General features: G+C 36.6%; 1 protein-coding gene across 2 annotated transcripts in view; it reads right to left on the bottom strand.

Annotated features, from left to right (window-relative positions):
• Positions 1-4,758: 4,758 nt before the first annotated feature.
• The window catches only part of Rc3h1 (ring finger and CCCH-type domains 1), a 77,316-nt gene continuing 62,181 nt past the window's right edge, over positions 4,759-19,893 (bottom strand). For both annotated transcript variants that reach the window (XM_046430018.2, XM_058574475.1), the window contains exons 15-20: positions 18,107-18,320; positions 17,636-17,726; positions 17,384-17,516; positions 15,545-15,715; positions 14,379-14,494; positions 4,759-12,123 (exon numbers count right to left, since the gene is read on the bottom strand). In XM_046430018.2, the coding sequence (XP_046285974.1) occupies positions 11,973-12,123; positions 14,379-14,494; positions 15,545-15,715; positions 17,384-17,516; positions 17,636-17,726; positions 18,107-18,320 (876 nt within the window). In that variant the 3' untranslated portion in view covers positions 4,759-11,972. The remainder of the gene's footprint in view (positions 12,124-14,378; positions 14,495-15,544; positions 15,716-17,383; positions 17,517-17,635; positions 17,727-18,106; positions 18,321-19,893) is intronic.

The following is a 19,893-nucleotide window of genomic DNA, read 5'->3' as shown; positions in this document are numbered from 1 at the left end:
TTTTAAAGCACATATCAGTATCTATGCTAAATGCCTCACATACATTGCCTTCTAAAGCTCTCTCATGAGCTCTACCAGGAAGATATTACTATGCCCAGCTTACAGATGAGAAACTGCTGTTTGCTAGGTTTATTACTTGCCCCAAATCACAAAGTTAACAGAGATGTGGGACTATTTTTCTCTGTTACGAGTGGAAACCAGGTTGGAAGGAGCACAGTCTCCCTGGGCTCTGCTGTTGGGGGTTACTTTGAGGAGCCATGAAGAAAAAAGAATGATCATTTGGTCACCCTCATGTCCAGAGTTTCTTTCAAGGTCAGTGAGATCTCCTTCCTAGTCTGCCACCTGCCTCAGTGTAACTCCTGTGAGTAGGTCATTTAGCTGGTCCTTGCCAGTTGCCTCATATTCTGGGCCGATGTATTATTTTCTTTGGATCCCAGAGTAAGCCCTTGTCAAGAATCCAGAGCCAAGCTCCTCCTGTGGTTACTGAGTAACTCTAAGCTCAACTCTTCCATGGAAATTTGGCAGAACATCTGGCACAAAAAATGAAGAAGAGTCTCCAACCCCCCTGGGTGTCCAGTTTATTAGGTGATGACATTTTAATTAAGATGATTTAAAGTCAATCAAAATAAAGCCTGCATTATCATTTGACAGCTTTTAGCTGAGACTCAAAGCATCTCACTGGAATTTGTCTCTGTTCTCACAACAGTGAGAAAGTTCAGTTTGGGTTTCAGGGAAATCAAATTAAGACAGTAAATATTTATTGAACACACTCAGTGCACAGCACGGGGCCTTGAGTGTACCAGGTACTCAGTAAACATTGGTGTTTGAAGAAATTCAGATCCAGAATGTCCTATTAACAGAAAATGCTTTAAATTCCTCCTGAATGGAAAGTTCGAATTATTGAATCAGGTTTAAAAAAAAAGAAGAAGAGAAAGAAAAGAAAAAATAAAGCAAGCCTATTCATCCAGAGGGATTGTTACCTCACATGAACAGAAACAATGGGCAAGGGTACTCTTAGAAGGTTGAGCAAGAGTTCTGCATGGGGTCAAAGCTCATTGCTTATATATTAGTTCAGGAATTGGTGGAGGAGAAAAGCAGAGCATAGAGGCAGAGATAGTGGGAGAAAATTCCCTGTAGAGAAACAGGATGGTTTGGACAGAACTAGAAGCAACTTGAAGGAACTCATAGTACAGCTAGGGCCAAGTGCAGACTAGTCATGTGACAGGCCTCTGACCCACATCTTCCAAAGCCTGCTGTAGCAAAATGTGACCAAGTTCATTTGATGGTTGGGGAGGACAGGAGGATCTGGGAATGAAAGCGTGTCAGCTTTGTTTTTATTTTTTTGCAGTACTGGGGACTGAAGCTGGGGGTGCTCATGAGCTACATCTCTAGCCTCCCCCCAACTCACCAAGTATTTTGTGACAGGGACTCCTAAATTACTGAGGCTGGCCTGGAACTTGCCGTCTAATGCCTCTGCCTCCTGACTCCTGGGATCACAGCAGCACCACTGTGCCTGACTCAGCGTGGCAGTTTTGAGCCCTGCCTTCCCAAATGGCCAGTGCTAAAAAACAACAGATGTTGCTTGGGAACAAAAACTAGCACCAAGGCTGGGAAGTAGCCCAGCAGAAGTGCTTGCCTAGCAGGCGCCAGGCCCTGGGTTTGATTCAGTACTGCCCCAAACAAATGCCACCTTAGCTTCAGGGATCCTATCTTGAATGGCTGTGTTCAGCTAACCAGGAAAGAAGGGCTGGGGGCCAAACCCTCGCGCCTCCCACAGGTAGAGGAGGGACAGCCAGCCCACTCCAGGGAAGCAGAGCACACTCTGCTGCATGTTCAGATGTTCTCAGGTTCCCTAGCTTGTTGTGGGGAAGCAAAAGCCTCAAATATTTGACAGAAGTGAGTATAATGACTGAGGAAAATTAGAGGGTTCCTTTTAGATCACAAGGTAAGCATTTGGACCCGAGAATATAAGAGGGTGATGTCAATTGAGGTAACTACAGGTTTTCCTCACAACTGAGCACTTCAAAGGGCTCTGGTACAGGTAATGTATGAACATACCTAGTGTTGGTCATGGGAACCAAGAGGAGCAGCTGACTTTGGCAACAGCCGCCTGTTTTCCTGTTTGATAATGATAATCATGCTTGTGCCATCTGTTTGCATGGACTTGTCCCCATGGCTTCTTCTAAGCCTATTACAACAAACCTTTTTTTGCACTGACAATTGAGTCCAGGGGCGCTCTACCACTGAGCTACATACCCAGTCCTTTTTATTTTTTAATACCAGGGTCTCACTAAATTGCTGATGCTGGCCTCAAACTTGTGATCCTCCTGCCTCAGCCTCCAGAGCTGCTGGGATAACAGGCATATTTGTAATTGGACAAAATACCTTTATTTTATTTATTTTTATGTGTGCTGGGGATCAAACCCAGTGCCTTGCACATGCTAGGCAAGCACTCTACTGCTGAGCTCCAGCCTTGATCTATTTTTAAAGATAGACCTAATTCCTTTAAGTTCCATAAAAGGACCACATTCTTTTGACTGTACGTATATTCCCATACTCCCCTGGCATTGCCACCCCATCATGTAAACTGTTTCAGACCCCAGCCCTTCAGATGTAAAAACTCCTCAATCACCTTGCTCCTCCAGTTCCTTTCCCTTTGAACAGTCTCCAGGTAGTGTTAATTGTCTTATATATCACTCACTTTATTGTAATTGAAGTCTCTGATAGGCAGAAACAGTATCTTTCTGCTTCTAAAATTACCCATCACATTGAACCTTACTACCCACCAAATATAGCACTGGCACCACCTGCAGCATGATAGCCTCAGCAGCCCCCCTCCACCTTGCAGACCCACGGAGACCCCTGATGAACAGCACGCACATGGAAGTTTGAGGAACTGATGCAGAGTCTATTGAAGGATTGTGTAAACAGGCACATATCTAGTTCGTTTGTTCCCCTGCTTACCACCCTTCCTTGCATTTCCTTTACCTTCAGAATAAATTCAAACCAACATTTTAGCATGATCTACGGGCCTCCATGATCTGGCTCTGCCTTCTCTCAAGCCACTTGGGCCTGCTGTAGCTGCAATGACATGAAAGTTTCTTCAACTCGGCCCCTTTCTTCCTTCAGAATTCATACATCCTATCTTCTCACTAGGAGTCTTGCCTCCAATATCCACTCTCCCTGCCCCACCATTCTTACCTTCAAGGCAACTTACAGCTGACCAGGCAGGCGAGTTCTTCCTTGTATAGTCTCAGGGATCCTTACTTTTCTGAGAATGGCAATGGTTGAGTAACTTACTTCTCTGCCACTATTTTAAAACTGTGTACTTGGGCTGGGGTTGTGGAGTGCTCACCTAGCATATATGAGGCCCTGGGATCAATCCTCAGCACCACATAAATAAATAAACAAAATGTTAAAAAGTTCTACAATCTTCTCTTTATCTTCTATATTGTTATGCACATGCAGAATACTCAATAAATTAGGAGGGACTACTGAAGTATTTGAGGAGTAGTTGATAAATTCACTTTTATATGCTAGTTATTCCAAAAAAGGGTGGTAGCCATTTGTGCTATGAGCCAACATGATGGTAAGCAGTTTATACTAGTTAATCACTGCAGATTGCTGGGCACTGGGATTGAAGTCCATACTAGCCTATGTGTTAGCTAAGAGGTCAGAAAGTGCACTGCTTGTGAGCAGGATAGGCCTAGGTAAGTGCAAAAAGACATGTCTGGTTTTGCAGTTCCCACTCTGGATTTTTATAACCATTAAGGGATGCTGCAGCAGTTACCATCTCCTATGAACAACTTTCTTTACTCTGGCCTCTTCCCTCAAGGTCAGATGTGACACCACTGGATACTTCATTGCTAATTGATGGTAAGGTTTATAACCTTCACTGGTAATGATGTCTATTATTTTTTTAAAAAATATTTATTTTTTACTTAGTTGTTGATGGACCTTTATTTTTTATATGGTGCTGAGAACCAACATGTGTAACGTGTGAGGCAAGCGCTCTACTGCTGAGCTACAACTCCAGCTCCTTAAAAATATTTATTTTAAAGGAAACTCCAGCCATTGTCAGTTCTTGCTTCTTTAAAAAAAAAATGTGGATTATTTTCTTTAGTAACCATGTTGTTATTATTATATTGAACAAAACCATCATTCACCTAATATCCAATACTTGGTCAGATTTCCCTAACTATAAAATGTCAGGGGTATCGATATGGCTCAGTGATAGATTAATAATCCCTTCTCCTCCCATTTTTTTCCCTTTATGCTATTGAGTTGCTGCCTGATGTATATGGTCTCATGGCTATAAACTTACATTTATCCTCTGCCAGGAATGACTAGTAGGCAGGGAATTCAAAAAAATTAGGAAGTCACTAAGAATGAAAAGACATATACTTTGCCTCATGAAGATACCCAGAACAAGACCATTTTGCTTTAGGACAAAAATGGTCCTGATGAGAAGGCACAAAAACCAAGGTGCTGGATGTCAGCTGCGGTCTCACTGAATACTGGTCCTGTGTCTCAGAACCACTGTGCATCAAATGAAGGAATCTGGACCACAGCATATTTAACAGTGGACCCATTCTCATGAAATCCACACAAAGGGGGATGTACAAGTATGTGTGTGCTTGTGGAAATTAGCCATTTATTTATTTTTCATCTACAAAACACTTCCCCCAAACGGTGTAAGAGTATAACCCCAATGATTGAATAAGACAACACAGACTCATTTACAAAACAGACTACACATTACTCATTAATTTATCATTTAATATAAATGCTGACAGAAAGCAGATAAAGACCTTGTAGACACGTTCATATATTTACAATCCAAATGGTGAATCACCTCCTTCTACTTGTTAAAATAAATCCTTTTATCTGCAACTCATGGGAGCCTTAAACACTAATTAGGAGCAACAAGAGGCTGAGTCAGTTTCCAAGGTAATAAAGAAAGGAAATAGCATTTTAACAAAATGTGGCATCTTGATACAAACAACATGCACACAAATAATAGAAAATAGAAAAAGATGGCCCTAATCCTCTCAAATCTGCAAAAAGTGGAACTTGTACTTATTCAGTCAGAGTTTTGCTGCTCTAAACAGTCCTATCATTTTTTTTCCACCTCATTTATTCTGAAGGCTGCTTAAAAATTAGAAATACTAAATAGATTTTAAAAGAGAGGAAATGGTCCATTTCAAACAAGGTTCCCTGCCCACCCATTCCAAAAGAACTTTCAGATAAGTCATTACAAAGTCTTCGAACAAGATTTCACAGTTTGCCAGATGCTACGGAATTATTCACAACTTGTGAAATCCCAACCCATTGTCTATTTTCACTTTTTTAAGAATTGGAAACATTTGGAAAAAGTAAAATTTCACAAAATTCAGCAATTAAAAATCAGCTGTCACTTTAAGGCTGAACATTAAGTTTTTAAAAATTTCTGAACAGGTGGGTAGAGACAGGCCCCCCCAAAAAAACACAACCTCAAACCAAATAAACAAACCCAGGAATGCAAGAAAACCTTTAAAAAATGACATTTTATCTAGCACTGATTTATAAGAATAAGAGAAAGAATTCTTACTATCCAAAATTCTAAGTGATTTCATTAAATCTCTTATAACCTGACTCAAATCTCAAGGGCTCCTTTATTCACCTAGATTATTTTTGTCTTGTTAAGTATACCTCTGCAGGGCACAATCACATACAATCAATACGATTGGTAAATTACACAAGCTCTATCCCAAGCAAATATGCATCAATGTTAAAAAGTTATTATTATTTTTTTTAAAAAACAAAACAAAATAAAATCCACCCAAAAAGGTGATAATGACTGCAGAATGTCTCTGGGAGACTGGTATGAGCCTAAAGACCAATTGAGCAGAGAAAAAAGGGTTGCAGGGGGCAATGGGAAGAGACCACACACATCAAGAGGAATCTGACAACTGGAAAATGTTTTAAGTGGGTGAAAGGTTTTTGTTCATTATCTTAATTCACTTTTTCCATTGTTCATGTTTCCAAGTCATAGATTCATCATAAAGCTAATGAAGTCCATGACCAATAAATAAAATGAAAGAAAAAAATTTTTCTTCAAGTTCTATTCATTCCCAGAATGTGGGAAAAAGACAAAGGATGAAAAAGGGGTAAGTATGAACACGCAGGCAACATCTGAAAAAAGTAGTCTGAAGATAGTGTTTCAATTGAACAGATAAAGGTAAATATTAGAGGCAAAAAAAGCTTAAAATGCCTTTAAATCAAAGGAATATTTTATGGGCTAATTCAGATATTATTGTGAGAAAGGCAACCAATAATGAAGAGAGGTAACACTAAGCATTTTTAATTTTTTAAAAACCCAGGCCAAAAAAAAAAAAAAAAAGCAACCATCCAACCAATTATCAACCCTCTATTTGTTCCCACCCTTTTTTGACCCTCTCACATGCCCCACCTGACAGTTTCCAGTTATAAGACAACTCTGAGTGTACAACCTAAAACGGATGCCAAAGACTTGTGAGCTGTCTGCTTAGAGTTAAAAAAAAAAAACAAAAACAAAAACAAGAACACAAAACCAAAGAAAAGCCAGAGACAGTGGAATTTCAATGTAAGAAAACAAGTCACGTTATCTAGTATATAATAAACATACATTAGGATAACAAACTCCACAGGATTTTATTTCTCTAAACACACATTTTAGACACAATATTGTCTACAGGTTTAAGTTTTCCACCTTGGGTTGTTGTGCCTTAATTTCTAGTGAAAATAAATATTACTTTAGGGATGTTTTGCTCAGGACAAAATTTAGGGGAAATTCAGTGTTTGGCTGAAAACTCTGAGGCTCTGAAAACCAGGGTTCCAGTAGTGAGGTAACCCTGCGACCACACATGGTTGCAAAGGGCTCTGGACCCACTCTGCTCAGTGCAGTATTGAAAACCCACCTATTGGGAACATTACTGATTAATAAAAGGTGTCACTTATTCCTGGTGTTGGCAGTTTCTTATTCTTAATTAACATTATAGCTAGTATTACTTATTAATTAGAATTTACTGTGAAAAGACTTTCAGCAATCACAAAAACAAAAATCTTAAAATTTCAAATCTTAAGTTATTTACTCTAGTAAATAGTACCTTTTGACAAAACAGCTTTAAGTGGCTCAGAAAAATGGAATTGAGAATTTAAAAAAAATTAACTGCAATTCATCTACAATTCCCAATAAGTCATTTCAGCAGAAAAATTTCATAAAGCTGAGCTGAAGCAACAATAAATATAAAAATAAAAGCTGTCCAAGGTAGAAATGTAGATGTGGATCAGCCAGAGGGCATGAGGGACAATGATACCAGCAGTAGACAGTTTGTCTGTTTAGTCCCCAAAGCTGAATACAATCTGTTTTTAATTTGGCAGCTCTGATTTTAACTTCGAGGGGAAGAGATCACTTTACAACACTGTAACCACGTATCATCAATTAAAATTTTAATGAACTAGGACTATTTTTAAGGTAAAGGTTTAAGTGAGCACTGCAGTTAATTTTCAGACAAGTTATTAATTTCTTCTAAAAGTAACTGGGCCATTTCTCCTAATGAAATATCATTATAGGTGGTTTTTACAGATATCTATGAAGCCTTTACTCAGTTCTTTAAAATGAAAAAAAGTGGAAAAAAGATAGCGAGACTTCCATCCACCACCATGGGTGTATATATATATATATATATATATATATATATATATATATATATATATATATATATATATATTATATATATATAAAAGGAAATGAATCCTCTTTAGTGAAAAGAATTTTATTTTTCTCTGAATCTGACTACAATTAATTATTTCTCACTAGCCAGATACTCAGGAAGATTACCCAGTTCCATGACCTGACCATCCTGAGAGTGTATCATCCTTCAGGCACAAGTGAAAAAACAAAACCATGGGAGATGCTATTATAAGATAGTCTCAAAAAAGGCAGGTGGTTGCTTACTCAATATTGTAAAAGAAGACATTCACTGGTTTAGAAAAAATGATGAATTTCCATTACTTTTTACATTTTATAAGGCCAGCTAACTTTAACAGTTAACTTTAGATAAATCTACACAGTACAGTCAATTCACAAATACTAAAAGGTTTCACAATCAAAATGGCTACTACATCCCCCCAAACCAAAACAGTAAAGCACAAGTCTTTGGCTCTCCCTTAAAGAAAACAGCAGGTTACCATTCTTAACCAGACCTCTGTTTGCCTACCAGTAGGGCAAATACCACATTTGTGCATCACTGAGTAATAACACCATTAGAAAAGGCAACTTCACAGAAGTTATTGGCTAAGCGAATTCATTTGAATGCTCTGTTTTGAGGCAGCAAACTGTCACTGTTACAGATTGGGAAGGGCAGTGGGTAAGTCAAGGGGAAACTGCAGAATGGAAAAGGGTCAGGGGAAAAAACAAAACGTTCATGGGAAAACTTAGGAATTAAATTTTGAGCTCCAACAATGGGGACCCATGCAAAAATCTGATGGAGTTACATACTCAAAGTAGCAAATAAGAATCATATCAATTTGTTATCTTTCAGGCAAACGAATAAACACATGGAAAAGTAGGAAAAGGGAAGGGAAATAAGATGGGAGAAGGGAATCACCCACATTAATGCTGTACCAAACCAATTTCTATACATTCTGAGTAGTTGACATTAAGAATAGTGTCATTATCATTTGAGTAATATTACTACTAGGAACTTATTCTATAACTAACTTCTTCTCAATTAGAAAATAAAGAATAGATCTTTGGTCACTTTAGGCTCTGTACATTAGCCAAAAAAGGGCATCTATTAGACTTACCTTTTGACAATATCTATAAATTAAAAAAAAAAAAAATTACATGTAAGACAGGAAACTGAGCCTGGACATCTTATTCTCAATTCTTCTACACTTTTCCAGAAACCCCTTGAAAAAATAATCCAAAACACTTTTTCTATTCCTCTTTATAATAAAATCTAACTTTGTTATCTAAACAAGAGTGAACACAATGCTCATTACTCCTATCTTAACCCTTTCAGAACTGTTGATGGAGTTCATTTGAGATTTCCAAGACTTGCTTTTGAAAAGCACAAGATCATCTCCAGAAGAAACTAATTTTTAAAAGGAAGCACAAAAAACTATATTTCCTACCTGATTGGTTTCACTTCTAATGTCTCTAAAGGCACAAATAAATTTAAAAAGCCAGGAAAAAAAAAATCAATGCTTTCCAGATTTTGATAAAAAAGCAGTTACAGAGTCAAGTGGTTATGCCCTAATAGGCCATTTACCTTTACTGGCTCCTCATAACACAAAGTATATCCAAGAGAAAAACAACAACAAAATGTTCCTCCCCCAAGTTTAGGGGTTTTAATAAATTCCCAAACCTGTTGGAGGGCACTAGGAAAGCTGTAACAGTTTCCAGCAGGTAAGGGAGAATGGCTAATTTAAAACAGCTGAACAAGAAGATGGTCTACATTCTGCTTTTCTATCCAAACAGACTGCCTCTAGAGTGTGGGGACAGGAAGGGCTATAGCTAGAATTCATGCCAGAAAAGACTTTTTTTTTTTTGCCCCCAAATGAAAATACATTTAAAAAAAGGCATTAGTGTATATGGAGAAAGTAAGAACAAGAATGAAAGAATTTGAGTTACTAGGGGAATGGAACTACTTTACTTTTATTCCTAACCTCAACAAAAATCATTACCCATAAATTCTTTTCTAATAGCAGAATCATTCCAACTTCTAAAATAAACCAACTGCTTCTAAAACTTAGGAATTATCTGACATGTCCAAAGGAGAAATAAGATAGGTCCAAATTTGCCTACAGAAGGTTGGAGGCAAATAATGTTGGCTTTTATATAAAGAAATTAAAATTCTTAAGACTGTCAGACATAACAAAAGTTTCTTTCCTTCTCCCAATAAACAATAAGTACTTAAAGTGTAAATATAATAGGGTTTTTATTTTTAAAAAGGTCAAAAAAAAAGCAAATGTATGAATGTATTTTTTCAAAAAAAGGAAATGTATGTATCAACTGAAAAAATGCCTCACCTTCGTTCAGTGCTTCTACCTCCCAATCAGTCATTTTATCGCAACAGCTGCGCTCATGCGAAGAAATCCTTAAAACATACCCAATATATATACAGATATAGCTATGTATATATGTATATATATAATATATATATATAAATTTTTATTTAAATAAAAAAGAAAGCTCGAATCCCAAGCCAAATGTGTATATCAAATCCTTGACCAGCCAGGTCTGTAGGGCATAATCAAATTCAATGTGAAATAGTATATAAACACGGTGCCTTGACTGGGCAAATTAAATAATCGCTACTCAAAAGAGTGTTCGGTTTGGACTCTCCTACTGGTAGGCAATGGCAGGACTGTATTACCCTTCCCACCCACCCCCATTTGTTTCAGTTAATAATATAATGGACACAGAGCTTAGACTGAGGCTGTTAGGACCTCAGCAGGAGTTAAGGGTTAAGAATATAAGAAACAAGAAAAATATAAACTTTTGCTTTTACCCAACCAAAGCAATGCAGTAACTTATTACATAACCAGTGCTTTCTGATTTAGTAGTATAATCCAAAAAGGGAAATTAAAAATATCAGGCAAACAGTGGACAGAGAGAGTGAAATAATCCCCACAAAACATGCTTTATAGGGGTTAAGTATAGACTCAGGGTATCAGAATATGTGCAGCAGAACTAAAAATTAAAAAAAAAATTCTTCCTCTTTGCAAAATTTTCTTGAACAAAGTTTATAAAGGCTGGAATCCAAATCTATGAAAACTGATTTCAAAATATTTACTACTTATTTATGCTAATAATTTGGGATAGCAACCAGTGATCAATTCACAAACCAGCCTTAAGATTCAGGCAGTTTTATATCTGCCAAATCTTTTTTGAAATCCGAGGGCTCCAGTACACAGGGGTTTTATTTTATGCTTTTGTAAGTTTTGAGAGTAAAAGAAATAATGTGTCCATATTTCATTTACTGAAAAAACGTGTCCCTGTTTAAAGTGTTAATTTTAAAACATGGATGATTGTCCTGTTTTTAAGCATTCTGATTTTAGCAAAGTTTAATAATAAAAAAAAAAAGCTTCAAATTTCCAACCATGAGCTCAATAGCTAATATACTAATTGTGTATTTTTAGTGCTAACAAATTACATTTCACTCTTAATCTTCATTTAAATCTCATCAAAAAGGACACACTGAATTGCCTTTCTGATTACATTAATAGAATGCAAAGGATCCTTAACAGGGAGCTAAAACATTAGCTGTTAATTCTCTTTCTTAAAAGTTGAAAATAAAACCCTTCTAAATGGTTGGTTAACAACAAAAGTTTTAATGTCATAGCATGAACCTAGTGATCCAAAAAGGAAAAAATTCTAAATAACAGGTCTGAGAAATTTAGTTTGCTGCACATTTTCTAGTAACTCAGTCTATTGTCTCTGTTTCTCAAGCACCACAGAATTCTAAGAAACACCAGTGCTTTTTGTCTGTTTTAGTTTAAGGAGTGGTGAGAGTTGGAAAGGACTGGAGGTAAGGAATTATACACTGGGTATGTAATAATACCAAAATACAAGAAAAACCTACTTCATTAAGATCATACAATTAATCAAACAGAGTGTATATATAATATCATCATCTTTTTTTAAAGCCCTGGATCCAAGGCGTCCAAAGTTATTAAAATAAAGTTCATTCACAGAACAAAAACAAATTTAATCTGAATTGCTTGCAGATACTGCTAATTTTCTTTTTCTTTAAATTAAAAAAAAACTGCGTTAACGTGAACTATGTGCAGGGTTTGTTTTTAGTAGTGGTGTTTGTGCACATTGCCTCTGGTGCTTTTCCTGGATTTCTCTGACCACTCTTAGAGAGAACACATTTAGAAGTCATCCATTCTTCTACCCAAATTGATTAGGAGCAGAAGAGAATATTAGGATTCCTCATGTTTTAGGGAGCAGAACTGGGAGTAACTCCGGATCTCTGGGAGTCATTGTTATCTCCTCCTCCCTCTGGGTCCTCTGATAGGTTCAGAGAGCTGGTCTTGTTTGACAGGAGGCTGATATTCTCTTGTGTCAAGGCTGATCCATTCGGTATATCACTGTTAACATTAAAAAAAAAAAAAAAAAAAAAAAAAAGGAGTTACAATTTTTAAAAAGAGGAGGAAAAAAAATCAATTATTTAGTAGAATAAAATCAACAGGGTCATCATTGAATACCATAGAAAAATATATAAATGGATTCCAAATTTTAATTTACAGCTCTTCATTCACGTTTTAATATAGGGTTGGCAAAATAAAAGTAGGTAGCTTCCTGATTGTAAATAAAGTTTCACTGGAATATAGCCTGCTCATGTATTTATGTATTGTCTGCTACTATTAAGAGCAGAGTTAGAAGATGCAACAAAAACTATAAAGCCCATACCTTAAGATTTTAACCAAATGGTCTTTTAGAAAAAGTGCTGACTTCTGATTTAGCGAGTTTACTAGTATAGATTATTTTTTTGCAGTGCTGAGGATCAAGCCCAAAGCAAGCACTAACTACTGGAATACATGCCTAGCCCTAGGAAATTCTTTTCAATCTAAGATAACACATGGATTTAAAATAGCCAAAAGCCAAGAATGAAAATAACAGGGTATTAGAAATTCTTGCTGTCATCAGGTCAACTCAGGACTATGCACTCAAAAAGACTCAAAGTAGCCTAATAAAATAATTAAAGGTCTGCAATTAATTTCAACATTATTTATTGCAGGATTATTCAGGATAGTTGATATATATTTTCCATAGCTGTAACAGGATATGAATAGGACAGATCAATCAAAACCTAGAGGGCAGGGTTGTAGGTGGGTAGATTTGCAAAAACAACAGGCTAAACACTCCCAACACTTTAAAAGATAGGAAAAATTTTAACTCTGGGTGTTGGGATTACAAGTGATATATATTTAAAAAACAATTTTTTTTTTTTTTTTCAGGACTGGGGACTGAACCCAGACCTCACACAAGCTAGGCAAGCACTAAGATACATTCTTTTTAAATTCTGAGACAGGATCTTGATACACTGCCCAGCTTGACCTCAAACTTGCAATGCTCCTATACCTTAGTCTCCTTAGTTACTGGGATTACAGAAGTGTACCACCATGTCCCACCACACAGGAGTTTAAAATTTATCTTGGGGGCAGGGAATAGGAGGACAGTAGAATTAATCTGATATAACTTTCCTAGCCTTATATTTGAATACACGACCAGGATAACTGCATCATGTACAACCACAAGAATAGGATCCTAGTTAGAATAAGCTATGCTCCATGTATGTTTTCATATGCCAAAATACACTCTACTGTCATGTATATCTAAAAAGAACAAATTTATAAAATAAAAAGTTATCTTGATTTAAAACTTTCAATTTCTTACATCTTTTTTAATAACATATTTAATGTAAGGAGTGGTGTTAAGGATGTAGCTTAGGGTTAAAGTGTGCAAATATTATGCATGAGGCTCTGGATTTAATCCGCGGCACCAAAAAACTAGAATATATTACTTTTATCATTTAAAAATAAGGCTATATTTAATATAAATTAAAATAAAGAAGATAACAAAGTAAGAAACTTTGTTAGGAATTAAAAGATAATTCAACCCTGAGTCTAAATTCTATAACTCCTAGATTAATATAAAAATATTCTGCTCTGAATATACATAAAATAATATTATTTAAAAAAATCAAAACATTAGCTGGGCGTGGTGGCTCACGCCTGTAATCCCAGAGACCGAGGCAGGGTGATTGTGGGTTCAAAGCCAACCCCAGCAATTTATCGAGGCCCTAAGAAACTTGGCAAGACCCTGTCTCTAAATAAAATACAGAAAAAGAGCTGGGGACATGGCTCAGTGGTTAAACCAGGGGTGGTTTAATCCTTGGTGCCAAAAAACAAAAACAAAACAAAACAAAACTCTAAACAAACCAAAAGATTTTTTTATATATATTTTATTTTATTTTTTTTAGTTGTAGATGGACACACATTTATTTTTATGTGGTGCTGAGGATCAAACCCAGGGCCTCACATGTGCTAGGCGAGCACTCTACTGCTGAGCCACAACCCCAGCCCAAACCAAAAGATTTATAAAGGGTATTCTGGTATGACCACAAAACATAATATTTTCTTTTGGCCATATTGAGGATTGAACCCAGAGGTACTATACCACTGAGATATATGCTCAGCCTTATTGGTTTTTTATTCTGAGTCAGGGCCTTGGCAAATTCCTCTTGCCTCAGCTTCCCAAGTAGCTGGGATTATAGGTGGCATTATTTTTCTTTTGTATATTTTTTTGTTTAATAAGACTATGAAAATGTCCCCTTCTTTACCTGAATGTCAATGTAAGGTCCTCAGCTGGAACCTTGTTTTGTGGTTCTGGTTGTCCATTTTCTGCTTGCTTACTTGTATTCAATTTGGTTTTCATGTCCAGAGAACACTGGTTCTCCTTTGAAAGAGAAGGAAATAAAAGCCAGTTATCTTGTATTTAATGGTGCTAATGGGAAAGATTAATACAGATGATACAAACTGATGATCCAGAAATTACATTTTTTAAAAAATATTTTTTAGTTGTTGATGGACCTTTATTTTATTTATTTGTATGTGGTGCTGAGAATCGAACCCAGTGCCTCACGTATGCTAGGCAAGCACTCTACCACTGAGCCACAACCCCAGCCCCTACATTTAGTTTTATAAAAGAACAAGGAAACAGGCAAACTAGAAGAAAAACACACACAAAAGTGTAATGGGTACAACCCACCTGTTTGCTATGGATTTAATCCTGGCACCAAAAAACTAGAATATATTACTTTTATCATTTAAAACATAAGGCTATATTTAATATAAATTAAAACAAAGAGAAGAAGACAACACAGTAAAAAACTTTGTTAGGAATTAATGCTTGGCCATAGGGGAAAATGCATCAAAACTAACATGGAAAAGACACATGAGAACTGCATCTCACTCACAAAAATAGGTCATCAATAACTTAAAAGGCTGGGGGCTGGAGCTGTAGCTCAGTGGAAGAGTGCCTGCCTTGCACGTGTGAAGCACTGGGTTCGATCCTCAGCACAACATAAAAACAAAATAGGGGTACTGTGTACAACTATAACTAAAAAAAATAAATACTTAAAAAAAATAACTCAAAGGCTATCAAAACTAGAATGTTACTTGGTAAATATATCTTTATATAACATAATGCAAAATAGTAAACATCATCTCATCTCCTTCCCTATTGATATTTTAAACAGAAATTTAAGAATTCCTAATTAATCACCATGTTTTCCCTAAAGAATCCTACAACAAAGAATACATCCAAACCAAATGAGAGTAAGGAGAGGAAGGATCCAACATAGGCAGAAGCTCATCTTCATGAGAATTATTCTACTCATTAGAATGCCTTAGACGAGCTCCAGATGATTCAAGAACTCTACAGTCATGTGACACACCACACAGGTTTCACTTCACTTTCCCTCTTCTTTCTCATCATAACACTCACCATACTTAGTTCCCGGGTTCTCTTCCCAATTTCCCTTTCCACTTGATGCAGTTCCAAGCTCAACTGCTCACTTGAGATCATTCCAGGCCACTTTGGAGGAGGCGGCGGCGGCTGTGGCTGTCCCGCCAAGGTGTTTGCTTCCCTCTGCAACACCAGCCTGTTACTAACGGCCTAGTGTATAAAGCCAAGAACATACATATGTCAACACACTTTCACCATGCACAGAATAACTAGGTCCATTTTCAGACCACAGCTATTTAACCTTACCACCCAGGTATTTGCAATAAAAATGATGCAACATAAAGTGCAATCTCTTTCAAGTACCATGTAAATTGAAAAAAAATAAAAGGTATTTAAATTAGATAAATAGTAATTTCATCTTAGATATAATATAAATTCTATTTTTTTGTGGTACTAGGGATTGAACCTAGGAATGCTCTACCACTAAGCTATATCCCTACCTCTTTTTTATTTTTTGAGAGGTCTTGCTAAATTGCAGGGGCTGGCCTTGAACTTGGGATCCTTCTGCCTCAGCCTCCCAAGTCACTGGGAATACAGATGTTTGTCACCACACCTGGCTAAAAATTATTTTTTTAAATATTTATTTTTTAGTTGTAGATGGATACAATATATTGTTTTATATTGTGAGCCCACATCCCCAACCCTGTTTTGTATTTAATTTTGAGACAGGGTCCTACTGAGTTGCTTACAACCTCACCATTGCTGAGGCAAACTTTGAACTCACAATCCTCCTGACTTAGCTTCCTGAGCTGGTGGGATTACAGGTGTGTGCCACCGCCCAAAGAGAGAGAGAGAGAGAATTTTAATATTTATTTTTAGTTTTCGGTGGACACAACATCTTTGTTTGTATGTGGTGCTGAGAATCAAACCCAGGCCGCACGCATGCCAGGCTAGCGCGCTACTGCTTGAGCCACATCCCCAGCCCCCCTAATATTCTTTTGATATAGAAAATGGCTCTAGAAACTCCAACAAGACAAAAAGCCATAAATTTGAGGATAAGGAGTACTGCACCCTGTGGGAACAAAGATCTGAATCTTTTAATGAAACTAAAGACCAACATAAGCAAACAGCATTTTGATTTTTGTTTTGTGGTTCTAGAGATCAAACTCAGGGCCTCCCAAATGGTAGGCAAGCACTGTACTACTGTACCATCAGCCCAGCCTTCTGTTTTTATGATAGGAAAATTTCACACAATCAGAAGAGGGAGGCAATACCACCTGCCTACCATTTCAAGGATATTATGAGGGTCAAATAAGGTATGTGGTAGTGGGCTGGGAGTGTAGCTCAGTGGTAATACCGTTGCTTACCTTGTGTGAGTATGTGAAGCCCTGTGCTGGGTCCTCAGCACTGGGGGGGAATGTGTGATTATAATTTATAAACTGTAAATAACTATATAAATGAAACATGTTATATTCTTATATAGGAATTATAGGTTAAAGTTCTAAGTTTCTACCTTCTAAAGATTTATAAAAGCTGAGGATTAAATAAAATAAGAGAAATTTTAAAAATTTCTAAAGCTAAAAGTACTTGTTGATAAATAAACATTTACCTTAAACTTGTACCACCAGAGAATAAAAGCTCCTGCCGGGAAATTTAGATAAACTGTTTTCTCTTTGTAGGTGGCTCTTCTTATATTTCCTATTATCCCAGAATTAAACCTAGTACTGAATTCTTTGATGAATGGACAGCTATACCAATCCTTAAGGAAAAGACCTTAAAGTTTTATGTTCATAATACCTCAAAAGTTCCTCCATTTAAAATCTGAGAACACTGCAAAAATTGGAATGAAAAAGTATCTATACTTTCAGAGGCTAATACCTCTAATCCGCGTAGCTGAGTCTGCTGGCTAATCTGATGGTTCAGTTGCTGCAATTCTAGTCGTAGCTGTTCTCTCTCAGCAGATGGAAGGGGTTTTCCATGACTGGCTACTTCTGGCATGGATACTCGCTCCCTTTTGTGGGAAAAGCATGAAATAAATTTTAGTTTTATTTTATGAAAATGCTACTTACTGAAAAAACAAAATAGGTTGAAAATTTAAAGATCTGTACAAGTAAAAAGTATGATTCATACCTCTCACTGAAGTGTCCCTGAGAAGTTACATTTTGATGAGGTGAATATGGAGAACCTCCCCAGCCACCGTGGGTTCCATATGGACTGTAATCTGTAAGTGAATGATTTATTGTAGTATGATGCAGATTTGATTCTTCTTCTAAAAAGTATAGACATATTCCCTATAAAGCTGTCTAAAAAGTCATCTACCAAAATGGTAAATAGGGTGTTGCTGTTTGTTTCTTTCCCATAGAACCTTCAGTTTTTATATTTTTTCTTCTGTTTAAATTATTACTATTTTGCTTTTTATTGGTGGATTACAGTTGTTTATAATAGTTGGTATAATTTTGATATAATCACATAAAAATTTGAAAAATTTGAAAATTACTGACTTAGAAAATTGTTGAAAGCACTGGCAGTAAACGGGGAAGAGGAGTTAAACTGGGAATCACGAATATTAATTTGGGTCAGCATACCTCTGAAGATTCTTACCAGAAATGTTAATAGATTTTGTGGGAGCTCCCTGAGGTGCCATAGCCTGCATTGGGCCAGCACCCTGATATAGCGTTTTGGAAGTTCGAGAGATGGCACCAAACCGAGATACTGTTGGTCGGTCTCCAAATGGGATGAGGTCATCATCACTGGTTTCTACTGCTCTTCTCTGAAGTTCCAATCGCTGGTCTCTCATTCCTTTACTTTCCACATTCTGATGAAAAAAGCAGAATGAGAAGTCTACCCCACACTTAGATCTCTAACATAATTTCTTCTCGTTCTGTAATAAGGTTGCATCATGCCCATATTGGTAAGACTGAAATCTTTAGTGTCTTATATAAAACACTGCCTTTTAGACCAATGACCACTCCTCATAGTCAAAAATATATTTTATATCATGACCAAGTATGCACACATACAAATATACTCTCACACAGATAGTTTTTGTGGTAGACTGAAATCAGGGCCTTAAACATACTAGTTAAATGCTCTACTAATGAGCTACACCATTAGCCCTTTTTATTTTTTTGAGACAGGGTCTTACTAAGTTGTTGAGGCTGGCCTTAAACTTGCAATTCTCCTGCCTCAGTCTCCCTACAGTGGCCAGGATTTACAGGCATATGCCACAGCACCTGATGGAAACATGTATTTATCCACATATATATGATGTATAATGTTATACATACAAATTGTATATATGGGGTGGTAGAGAGATATTAATTCCTAGGTAATGTGTATACAGATTAGTGTGTCTGAGAAACACTGAGCTAGAATTTTTGCGCCTCTGTGGGAGATTTTCGATTACATCTAGATTACACCTAGATTGTGTTAAGAACATTTTTATTCTTGACTGATTTAGGGGAAATTAGCTTTATTTTGATAGCATATATGGTACTTTTTTTTTTTTTTTTAGTCGTAGTTGGACACAATACCTTTATTTATTTATCTATTTTTACGTGGTGCTGAGGATCAAAACCAGGGTCTCACATGTGCTGGGGGAGTACATGTGCTAGCTGAGCCACAACCCCCCACCACATATGTACTTAAAAAAATATTAAAATTTATTGGTAATACCTAAAATATCATATATAATAATATTAATACATGATATATGTTATAATATAGTATGCATGTACTTTTAATGTAATAATCCTTTCAGAAAGTACACCATGTCCAAAACAAGGGTTCCTGTTTAACTCCACCTCCTCATCTTATTTCAGTGAAAAGGCTTATTTATGGCCTAAATGCAATGTTTCCTGAATCATGCCACAGAAAAACACAAAGGCGTGTGTGTATGCGTGCGCATGTGCTAGGGATTAAACCCCGGGCCTCAAGTGCTAGGGAAGTACCACAGCACTGAACTATATAAACCCAACACCTAAAGGCTTGTTTTTGCTTGTTGTCCTTTATATCCCTATCTCTGTTTTTTCTGTCATTTATTTGTGTTTATACTACAGACATTAAACCATTTATTTATAGTGCTACCAGTGTATAAGTGATTACCATCTTTTTTTTTTTTTTTGCCCAGGGGTTGAACCCAGGGCACTCTACCACCAAGCTAATCTCAACCATTACAGACTTTTGAGACAAAGTCTTGCTAAGTTGCCCACGTTGGTTTCAAACTTGCAATGCTCCTGCCACAAACTCTGGAAAATTTCATTTCTTTAAAAAATAAAAAGGCAATTAAGATAAAACAGATAACTTAAGTATAATAAATTTCAATGTCAGAGCTCACTTGAAACTAAATCAGCTTTAATTCTGACTCAAATAATACTCTTATTCACTAG

The sequence above is a fragment of the Marmota monax genome, unplaced genomic scaffold, assembly GCF_021218885.2.
Source record: "Marmota monax isolate L192 unplaced genomic scaffold, Marmota_monax_Labrador192_F-V1.1 WCK01_AAM20220418_F8-fsc00055, whole genome shotgun sequence".
In the NCBI taxonomy this organism is placed as follows: Eukaryota; Metazoa; Chordata; class Mammalia; order Rodentia; family Sciuridae; genus Marmota; species Marmota monax.
The sequence above is the reverse complement of the archived record's forward strand: the minus strand, read 5'-3'. Positions and strand labels throughout refer to the sequence as shown.